The 11,998-nt window shown below is 37.7% G+C and overlaps 1 protein-coding gene across 3 annotated transcripts in view; it reads right to left on the minus strand.

The window, feature by feature from the left end:
- Positions 1 to 11,998, minus strand: part of LOC107719813 (FTS and Hook-interacting protein homolog) — a 31,095-nt gene that overhangs the window by 12,762 nt on the left and 6,335 nt on the right. For 2 of the 3 annotated variants that reach the window (XM_016527349.1, XM_016527348.1), the window contains exons 2-4: positions 4,367 to 4,835; positions 3,849 to 3,987; positions 3,474 to 3,736 (exon numbers count right to left, since the gene is read on the minus strand). In XM_016527349.1, coding sequence (XP_016382835.1) covers positions 3,474 to 3,736; positions 3,849 to 3,987; positions 4,367 to 4,495 — 531 coding nt within the window. In that variant the 5' untranslated portion in view covers positions 4,496 to 4,835. Of the gene's footprint in view, positions 1 to 3,473; positions 3,737 to 3,832; positions 3,988 to 4,366; positions 4,836 to 11,998 lie in introns of those variants that run through there. The other variant, XM_016527350.1, reaches the window with a different exon arrangement.

Consider the following 11,998-nt stretch of genomic DNA (forward strand, 5'->3'; position numbering starts at 1 on the left):
TGGATAAAATAAATAATAAATGATGCAAATATTAACTAAAATTTTTTTTTAAATACATTTTTTTCATGAAGCAGATGATTTCGTGTGTGTGTGCGTTCGCCTGATCGGGAAGTTGCAGTGACAGAAATGGAGACATTCCAGATAAAGTTTGAAAGGAGTAAAGCCTGTGTTAATGCTATTAAGTAGGCTAATATGCCCAAAGAAGATATTTTGTTTTTTAAATAAATGTTCATTTAAAAGCAGCCCACGATCCGCGTATTATATTACCGTTATCACCTTATGGCTCCGATGAGGTTTTGTTCCGTCCTCCACGCTGTGACAACTCACAATAGACTATTTTTAGCCAAGCAGTGCAGAGAGCCACTTCAGAAACGTGCCGTGGCTGGTATAAACACAAGCACTGACTAGAGCGGGTGCGATCAGCTCCGGTAGCCGTGGAGCCGTAACGCGCCACAGACGTGTGCAGTGAGGCATAGATCAGCTCTAACGTCACTGAATATGCTGTTAAAAATGAACCATCTATTCATCATATCATCACGCAAAACATACACTACAAATAGTGAATTTTTCATTGTTTCTCGAATGCATGTCCCCACGCATCATGTACGTCGTCACACATTGACGTCATCAAATTGCGATCGGTTCGTGAGATCGGCCAAGTGTAGTGAGTACCGATCGAGTCATAAAATTAGATTATCGGCTGATACCGATCTCCGGCCGACCGATCGGAGCATCCCTAATTTTGATTATTAAGACCAACATGGAATCTCTACAGTTTTGTTTCTGTGCTGATTGTAATCACGTACTAATTTTGCAGAATGTTTTGTTGGTCCTGGAAAGACATTCCTGTCAGAAAAATAAGTTCTAATCCAATCCCTAGCCCTAACCCAGGGGTCTGCAATAGGCCTGGCCGATTATCGACGCCAATATTAAGCATTTTTATGATTATCGTTATCGTCATTTTCAAAACCGATTTGCCGATAAAATAATTTAATTTTGAAACACGCTATTTGGCTCTGATGCAGCCTGTCGGAACTCACCACTCTGTGGCCTAGAGCAATCTCCGCCCACCGCCCATCTGATTTGTTGGGAGTCACGAGTCCGACCAATCAACATGGAAGGCTAAAGGCACTGAAAGTTTTGCACTCTCACACCGAAAGCGCATGCTAACTGGAGCTGCTTCAGTGATCACGCATCAGTTGTCTCTCTAAGGCAGCAGCAGACGTTGCTGAAGTTGCAAGAAATCACAACCCGCTACAATGAAGTTGCAAAACACCGCAATATTATCTATTTATGGTTTCCGCGATAGGGAAAACGCGGATGGAATCGTGGAATCCAGTCATATAAATGGAAAGTACTGTATAACACGGAATGTCACGGAATTTGTCAAAGTTTGGATGAATTAATCAAAAGTAGGTCAGTACACTTAAATCGACTCGCGCTATGGACTAGTATCTGTAAATATTAAGCCGTAAAAAGACTATTTAAATATAAATCCTGCATGTTCTGCGTGCCTCTGTATATGTGAATGGCACAAACGCGCGGTTTTGTTTACTACACACATACTGAAGTGCGTGACGCTCGCGGTGTTTTCAGCATCTGCCGTCTCACTAAATGAGGACATAAATACATGAACAACATCCCCAGAACTGCTCTAAGAGTTACTTCATGAGCATTTGAGTAAAACTATCGTCATATCATACACATAGGCTACACAAACTTAAAAGGTCCTCATGGCAACCCGTCAAATTAAAAGTTCGGTTTAGCTACTACCACTACAACAATTACAACTTTTGTTTAAAAGAATAATCACACAATACGCTATTTCTTCCATGTTTAAATTTTAATAGTAAACCCCGTTTGCCAAAAATAGAGTTTAACTCTCATTTGATTAAAAGATAAATGAAATTAATGTTTTATGCCTTCATTTGCACTGCACTGTAAATTAAAACTAATGGAAATTACTGTCACATAGGCCAAGATTAAGATACTGTCACGTAGGCTAAGATTAGTATGACAAAAATTGAGACTTGAGATTGATTTCAATAGGCTTTTGAACCAAGTTTGCCTAAAATAGGCTATTAGTGTTATAGCGTCATTAAAATAGTTGCGGTCTTCTTAACAACTTCTACAATGGAGTAGACTACAATTCTACAATTAAATTATTTACACTTATATACATTGTGTTTTTTTAAGTTAATCAATTGATGTGCATTAGATGATGAATTGAACAGTCACCTCTTGTAAGTTATGATTTAGTCATCAGAAAATAATTATGAGAGGTTATGCTATTACACATACATTTCTAACATGTAAATTATTGAAGCCAAATACTTACATTTCCCCAAGCTGTTTAGCTGTAGTGCAGTATTCATAGGCTTAATCATGAAGCATACAATGGCCCCACTTTTAACTCTCTCTTTATATTACCCTTATTGTAGATGGATGCACGGAAGAAGACAAGAGTAAGAAGTACAACCAACACCAGTGAAGGCAGTTTTTGTCAGAGCCCTTGTTATTCTTAATTTTGACATTCATTTTCATTTTTTCACCACACATATATATCGGTTCAAAATATCGGTTATCGGTCTACTTGGTCTGTAATAATCGTATCGGCATCGGCCCTGAAAAACACATATCGGTCGACCCCTATGTCTGCAACCTTCAACATCAAAAGAGCCATTTTGGCCCCTTTCCCACCGAATAAAATTCACGTGGAGCCACAACCTATTTGATTTCTAAAATGAAGATAACACAGCATATAGCTAAAGTTTTATATTCAGTTATGTTACAGGGCAAGGGCGTAGCAATCATTTCAGAAGTGAGGGGGACAGAAATGTAAAATGTAATAATAATAATAATAAAAAATCCTTTCCTTACCTCTTACTTTTAATTGGCTAAGAAATAAATACACTGCTGGACAATATCCAATAATTTGTATTCTATAATATTTTTGATATATATTTTCCTAATGACAATTTAATGATTATGATTGGTTTATGTACTATAAACACTTTTTCCATTTTTATCACAGAATAAGGCAGATTAGGTTTTATTAAAAGCGTATTCTATATGCTACAGGGAGACACAGCGGAAGGGTGAGAGAGCCGCGGGTTGCCGACCCCTGCCCCAACCCAAAACTTAACAATAAACGAACCCTTAAATTACAGGGATATGGTAGGTTTTAATGGTGTACAAGCCCCTAACCCAGTTCTAAGCTCAACTCTAAAATTTGATTGGTTGTCATGAATGTTGTTCCAACTATGTTTTCTCTGAAACTAATGGAACTCAGGAATAAAGTCAGGTTCAATGATTGTAATCTGCAAAATTCTGCTGAATTCATTTAAATATAGGAAAATGTGCAAATGACAAGTCTGAATTCTGTAGAAATCTGCAGGGCAGGTTCTGTGCAGGCCTGGTCATGACTAACAATAAATGGTTCAAACAGGTGTCAGCGTCTGCCTGTCAATCACCTGATATAGCAGCAGTACGAGGCTGGACTCTAGGGCAGGCGGGCAGCCCAGCTGGGAATCCACACATGCTCCCAGCAGGCTTAGGAGCGGTTGTAGCACTGCACTGTGCAGGAGCAGGGGCTGATGTGACTGTCCGATCAGCATCTCAAACAATTTCAACAGCTCTAGCTGGCTGTCTGGTTCCAGACCACGGCGCACATGCCACTGTATCAACTCATCCAGGATGTTCTCTGCCACCACCATCTCCAGAATAGGACCCATTGCTGCAGACATTTCACAATCCACTGTCACATAAAACAGCCTCTCATCTATTACGCTAAACTCTGAAACAGTATAAATGTATGCTCCATCAAGCTCACAAGAGAGTGTTTTAACCTGGTGATTCAGTGTCTCCCCCTGCTGGTCTCTCTTCAGCTAGCAGGCACAGCATCTGATCTGTGTGATTGCGAACTGCAGTGAGATCATCAGCATAGCCACCCACTGAAGACTCTCTCAGTTTCAACACCCCTGACACCTGACAAAGAGGGAAGGAACAGTTAAATTCTATTTGTGGTAAGGTCAAAGAGGAACATGTGTCTATAATGATGTAGTGGAAAGCAATCCAAATAAGAGAGCACTGACGTACACTAAGAAGGAAAACCTGTAGATGTACATATATGCTTTATATGCTCATGTTTTATGTGAATAAAACAACAATTACTATGCATTAATACCAAGAATTTGGTAAACACATTACCAAAAAATGCGAAATAGAAGGCAACCATTTCTTTCAATGCTGCATACAGTGATCATTTATAGCCAGTGCACAAATTGAATTTATATGATTCCAGTTGTACTAAGGAGTTTATTTGCACAATTAGTATAAGGGAAAATAAGCCTATGCTGTGTCTCACCTGTCTCCAGTGGTTTTCAAACACCATAAGACAAGTCTCGGGGTCAGCAGTGCATGGGCTGGATGGGGCTGCATGTCGACCGGTCCGAGTGCCTGGACCCCTTGGATTTAAACGACTCAGCCAACTCATCTTAGTGTACAGGCTGATCCAAATTTGATCAAAAGGTCAACAGGGAAAGAATAAGGGGGGAAAGAGGGAAGAGAAGTGTGGAGAGGGATAGAAAAGGGAAAAGGGGAAGGGGGAAGGGCGGCTCACAAAAGGCGTCAAAAAATCAAGAAATGAAGAGTCCAGCTTGAAGAAATAAGAGGTAAAATCATAGAAAGGATGGAATCCTGCTGATGTCTGCAGCAACAGTCACTGTACACCAGTGATCAGTGTGTGAGCATGTGAGGCTTGTCTGCACGCCCTGTCATCCAGTTTGCTGTCGGCACTATACGCCATACCGATACATAGACTCCTCCACACACACCTGCAGGGGCAGAAAGAGAGCAAGAGGTCATTGATGACACATTCACACCTGCAGGTAAAAACCAAAACAGTACATCCAGTCAGTATAAAGGTTAGTTTCTGAGGGAGATCAAAAAAATTCCATTAGGGCTGCAATTATTTTGAGAATCACTTAACATACATGTAAATATGATTAAAGGGGACATAACACATGCAGTTTCTGTCAATCTCATGTTAATCTTGAGTACCTATACAGTAGTATTGCATCCTTCATATCTCCAAAGAGTCTTTAGTTTTATCAGATTTATAAAAGAAAAATACAGCTGTACCACTTCTCTCCGAAAACAGTCGTGCTCCTGGAGGCGTGCCGTGGGCAGAGCTAAAGAGTCACAAGCACGCAAAGCTTTTGCGTAGCGATCATCTGCAAGCTGTGACATCGACATAAATAATTCCCTTAACGCTGGGTTCTTTGTGAAGCTGAACAAGGTCATCTTTCCCTCACAACGAAAATCACACTTTTTTGGTGACATTGTTGATTTTGTGGTCAAAAACAAAATCCTTCTCGAGCAAGACTTGTGTAGTGCGACTTCCATAACCCGAATGAAGCACATTGATGGACGTGCTCTTGCTCTCGCTCTAGTTGATGTGTGCGCACGTTCTTCCTGGAATAGTGCCCATAAAAGGAATTCTGCCATTTATTATGTCATACAGGGCCATACTAAAAAAAAACTTTCAGAAACTTATACGAACCCTGAAGGAGTGTATTTGGCACAGAAATACTCCATCATATGTCCATCTCGTTTTTTGAGACTTTGGTCATGTTTAGCACGAGAAGCAGTGCAAATAAGTCAGAATGCATGAAATAACATTAGACATCCCCTTAATATATACACTACTGTTCAAAGGTTTGGGGTGAGCAAGTTTTTTTCCTGGCAAGGATGCATTTAACTGATCAAAAGTGACAGGGACTGGAGTCAAGAATGCTGAAAAAGAAGGAATAAATTACATTTTTAAATATACTATAAAAAATATAGTAATTTTAAATTAAAATAAAATTTCACAATATTACTGTTTTTACTGTATTCTTGATCAAATATATGTAGCCTTGGTGAGCATGAATGATGTCCTTCAAAAACATAAAAAAAATGTACAGACCCCAAACTTTTGCACTGTAGCATAAATTCTTACTTTAGTTTAAATGTCTTTTAAGATATTTTATCAAAAATAAGTCTGAAGCAAAATTATGGTACAGTGTGTGAATATTAATTGAGTCATACAGATGTTGCTTGGTAAACTTCCTAGAGGAGTCGGTCGAGTAATTTAATAAATATTCATAATTCAAGGATTCCCAATAATAGGATTCGTCATCTGATTAATGCCCATTTAACGTCTGCCTTCATTTATTATGTTTGGGCTATTGGGGAAATGTACTTATTCACGAGCAAAAGCTTCACCTTAGTTGTTTGTTTGTTTGTTTATTTCTTTCTTAATGCCAATCCAGCATCTATGGCTATATTCATGGAGAGAACCAGTTAATCCATACACAAATCGATCCATACACAAGTCTTGTCTTTACACACACGTCTGGGGACAATTTTACCTATTAATTTAAAGTTTCAATTAACCTAACCTGCATGTCTTTGGGCTGTGGGAGGAAACCGGAGCACCCGGCGTAAACCCACGCAGACACAGGGAGAACATGCAAACTCCACACAGAAAGGTCTCCTGTCCTTAGCTTCACCTTAGTAGGACTTCCATATCAAAAAACATCACCAGTAAAGGACCAGTGAGCTTCAAAGTGCTCCTAACCAAAATGTGTTAGCATAGCTCCCTGAGATAAAGAATTAATGCTTGAAAACAAAAAGAAATGAAAGGTTTAGTCATAAACAAAGCACACTAGTAGAATTCAGCACACTAGTACATCTCCGTATCAGATTCTCAATCTAATCAATATGGTGTCTGGTGAAACAACTGCACCCATAACACAACAGGCGAAGACACTCGCAACAATAAATACTGCAAGTGGTAGCCTACTGTATATATTCATCTATGCATTCAGCTGGCTCTCTGGCATTTCTGAAAACCCACCTGCAAACAACATCTGTATCAATAGATTTCCAGTGATGTTACACACTCTCACAACTTTCCCTGTGGTCTTAACTAATGCAACAACACTTCTTATGTTATTATCAAAACCAGTGACACTTCATATTATCTTAGTATTCTTTTGAGACTTTAATTTCAGTACAAAAAACAAGGCAGGACAAATAAAAAAAAAAGACTCAAGAGAAATGGGTCAAAAAAATTCAAAAGCCATTTTCGAGGAAGCAATGAACGCATACAGACACTCCACCCTGCCATTCACTAAAACCTTCTTTGACTGTGACAAGAAGTAAGGCTTCCTTCCCTATGAGAACTCCCTCATCCCAAGAAAGACAGTTCACAATTCCAATGACATAATGCTATAGAGGCTGTCTCTTAAGGAAGGGCCCCTGTTCAAGGAAGTAACCATGTGTCACAAACTCAAGGGGATACAAAGGCTTCTTGGTACTGTAGATTGGATGCTATGAGTCACAGGCAAATTCAACTACAGCAGGGTTCAATGTTCCAGACCAAGTCAAAGAACATCTACTTACAGTTTCTAGCCAGCAAAGAGGTGGTATGATAGCTTGGCATAGATTCTCCTTTAATTAGTTTAGTGTCTTTCAGAGTGTACACAGCCCAGCTGACCACTATTCCTCCAATACTCTGTCTCTCTCCCTTGTAGTTATTGCTTAAGTCAATCACTCACTAGTTACGTCACTGCCAAATCATACTGTGTGGCAGCTACAATGACTATGTTATCAATAGGGCTGTCACGATAACTACTTTTTGTTGTGCGATATATTGCACCAAAATTAATTGCCATAAATCATATTATTGTCATTTTAAGACCATTTTATGCCACTGATTATATAATGACTGACAGTATGACAATATAATAGCATAATAATGCAAGTACACTCTTTCAAAGAACATTTTATTCTTAAGAATATTTAGACATTGGAATCGGAATGTGAAAAAATATATGCTAAATAAATAACACAAATAAATAATAAATACACCTTTGTTAACAAAAAAGTGCAAGGTAACATGAACTAGAACAAAACAAATTAACATGTTTAACAAAGTCAGTTTAGACTTTTAAATGTGTCTCACACAGAGGCACATATGCCTCAACAGGCCATATCTGCTACCAGATCCATTTTTTATTTTTAGGCAGATTCCGAGAAAGGAACACCAACATGTTTACCTTGTGGGGCTTAAGGCAGGTTCTTTCTGGGGTAACAAATGTTACCAGCTGTGCTAAACATTCTTTCTGAGCTAGTGCTTATTGCACAAATGCACATGTATTTTTGTGCTAACTTGGCTAATAGGGGAAATCTTCTATGGTTATCTATGGAAATCTATGGGTTCACACCTTCTCTTCACCTGTCGCTGTCCGCTCTGTGTGTGCGTGGGGAGATGCTGCCTGAGCCCCGCCTTCGCCACAGAGAGCAGATGAGATGACAGAGGCAGCGCGATTGACTAAAATGTTGGTGACATTCATTTTTATGTAAAAAATAATATAATCATTATTTTTAATAATAAAAAATGATCCGTCGCAATATATCGCGGCACCAAAAATGACCGTGCTCATTTCCATATATCGTGCGATAAGTCGATATATTGACTATCGCGACAGGCCTAATCATCAACACACGCACATATTATATTCAGCACAATACAACTGAATTGCAGTAGGCAATTGCTGAACCTGTAGGCATGTGCAAAAACAACAGTACCATGACATTTACAGTCCATAATAATGTAAAATTTAGGTTAAAAATGTTCTTTGCAGTAGTAAGTTCTATGGTATCAATAACAAAAAAGACGCTCAGTCTTTATGCTCAAGAATATTTCACAATCAGAAGGTTTCAGATACAGGGTTTCTGCATGGGTTATGAAGGTACATTTAAGACTTTTAAAGATCTTTTTAGGACCAAGTAAAGAAAATTTCAGGAATAAATTAAATTGAACACAATACATTAATATGGTCTCTAAATGTAAATTGTAAATATCTTGTATTAGCAATGCTTCAAAGTTTAAAAATACAACTTCCAACAGATGTCCATTACGTTGTAATTCGTAATGGACAAAAAAAATCGACTTAATTCAGCAAGTTTTCATACTACCTTAACAGATGTTTGTTCTTGTTTTCTCAGAAAACAAGACTTCATATGTTCAGTTTTCATCTCAAGTAAATGCGTCTTGTTTTAAGGATGTTCAGATATTTGTATTGGAAACAAAACAAAAATACTGAGGAAGATATTGATTTTTTTCTTTGAGTTTAACACTTTTTGCTAAACTTAAGACCTTAATTTTTGTATAAGGGTGAATTAAGGCTTTTTAAGACCTGCAGAACCCCTGCAGATAGCATGATTATCACCTATAATTAATATTAGGTGCCACACCAATGCAAAGAATAACTGTGTGCTACGTCCTAGTCTTACTTTATTGACATTGTAACTCACCTGCTTCACAAATCCCAAGATAAATTTTTGGTAACTCACAAAGACAGTTCACCTACAAGTTTCCACTGAGGTCAGTAATTTTGTAAAGGTTTTACAAATGCTTTGCTGGCTACAACATTCCAGAATAATACAACTAGTGGTGCCGTAATGGGACTAAACAGCGGAGATTATCTGAGCAGTTCAGAGTCAGTCAGCTCTGCCCGTTTACTGACTGCTTAATGCCCCAGGGAGAACAGTCAGCTCATTGTGTTTCACTGTGATTTCTTTATCGACCGTGCAACCACAAACACCAGTGATGCACACTGCTGGCATATCAAGATTCATATGTCTTTTAAAACATTAACAAATACAAACAGTTGTGACTCACCACAGGCACATGCAAAGTGTTTCAGAAATTGCTTTGTAGAAGTAACTGTAAGAATCAATATATCATTGGTGAGGAGGACAATCATGCTGAACCAAAAGATCATCTCCCAAGCAGAAAGGACACGTAGAGGAGACACCTGCATCATGTGCATATACATGCACTCATAAGTCATTAATGCAAATGCGTACCACTTACTCTGACTCATAAACACCAGGACTCAACAATAAGAAGGGAGGTTCAGGCCTTCCCTTGGCTGATCGGATCAGTCATGCCATCAATTCATACATGTTCTTGCATTCAAAAACAGCTAGATGCACAGAACATCATGAAATAGAATATAACATGACGCTTGTCTGTAAAGTTGCCTTAAAATGCAATGTTTAAGGGCTGAGGCTGTGAAAAAATAGCTTGAACATTTTAAATCAACTTAAATATACCAACTTAAATAATAAAAAAAAACATTTCAACATGAGATGTCAGTAAATTAAGCATTTACCAAAATTTCTGTGAAACAGTATTATACTGACTACTGTATTTTCTGGAAAAACTGTATTGTTGACAGAAAAAAACAAAAACAAAAAAAAACAATAAGTTGCATTGGTGTATATAAATCACATTTTATTATTAAATTCAGAAATAATCTAAAATACCGGTACACATAAAGCATTTACATTATAAACACTATAAACGTATATTACTCCCCCTCACTCCACAACAAATCCTTTCAATTAAAAGATATTCAGTACAGAACAGGAATGAAAGATATCAATATAAAACAAAAATCAATTAAAGTGGCATTCATTATTAACAATACTTATTAATGCCAAGCCTAAACAAACGTATTTAAAGTGAAACTGAAACTATCGCGTGTGCGAGATGTGCCATATACAAATAAATTTGGGCCCGCATAACTCTCTCATTCGGCACAAATGCAAATGTGTGTTCTGCGCACGTTTTACATGATTCACATTATTACATTATAAACATTGCTTTAAAATATTAGGTGCAGCACATTTTAGATAAAAAAAAAAGTGACATTCTGGAAAATACAGTATTTGCTCATATAACAAAGTATAAATCTAGAGATACAAATTTTGTAGTAATTTTTAATATAAAACACACTGCTGGCAAATCAATTACAAAATTGTTATAGCAATGGCTTTGCATGTTGACCTATATTATAGTGCAAGGCTGTCTGAGAATGTGACAGAAGGGAAAAAGGGGTGGAGAGAAAAAGAGAGAGATAGAGAAGCAAATCGAGAGGGCTCTCTCTCTCTTTCTTACTGCCCTAAGGTCAATGAATCATTAGCCAGGTGTCTGTCTTGGCAGCTCACAGGTAAAGTCTTAAAGGTAGGTTAGCAGATCAGGAGCAGGTAAACGTGCAAGTGTAATTACTGGCATCACATCAGTGCATTCTTTCAGCTGATGAGGTGGAGGAAACATAATGGTTACGGATCTGTGCTGCTACCACTAAGTAAAAAGAAAAAGGGTTAATAAGATTACAGTTCTTCTCTTTAATCACTGTACCCTCGATCAAGACATGTAACTCAACCTTGCACAAAACACACTACCCCTAAATATACAGTAGTCTGCTTAAACAAGGCTGTTTTCTCCAAGATTCACATTACTCTGTAAATCTAAGCCATGGTTATTTAAATGAAAGTACATCTGAAACGCGTCTTTACTACCAAATGCTTATACTAGGGATGCATGATATTGGATTTTTGCCGATATCCGATATGCCGATATTAGGGGTCGACCGATATGTGTTTTTCAAGGCCGATACCGATTATTACAGATCAAGTAGACCGATAACCGATATTTTGAACCGATATATATGTCTGGTGTAAAAATTAAAATTAATGTCAAAATTAAGAATAACAAGGGCTCTGACAAAGACTGCCTTCCCTGGTGTTGGTTGAATGTAGTACTCCCACAGTAAACTCTTTATTTTAAAGAGTTAAACTCTTTATTTTTTGGCAAACAAAGGGTTTACCATTAAAATTAAAACATGGAAGAAATAGCGTATTGTGTGATTATTCTTTTAAACAAAAGTTGTAATAATTGTTGTAGTAGTCAGGGGTTAAAGCAAAAAAAAAAATCTTTTGACTGAAAATTTTTCCTCAGCCAAACCACATTCCTCAGCCATACCTGTCACACACCCAGTTTAAGAGCAGTGTTTTTCTTCTTGTAATCAAGAGCGCTTGTCCTCCTAATTTAAAAAAATTAAGGAGCACCTTCTGATCAATAATCAAAAATTATGAT

The sequence above is a fragment of the Sinocyclocheilus rhinocerous genome, unplaced genomic scaffold (genome assembly GCF_001515625.1).
Source record: "Sinocyclocheilus rhinocerous isolate Xijiao unplaced genomic scaffold, SAMN03320098_v1.1 scaffold421, whole genome shotgun sequence".
Lineage (NCBI taxonomy): Eukaryota > Metazoa > Chordata > Actinopteri > Cypriniformes > Cyprinidae > Sinocyclocheilus > Sinocyclocheilus rhinocerous.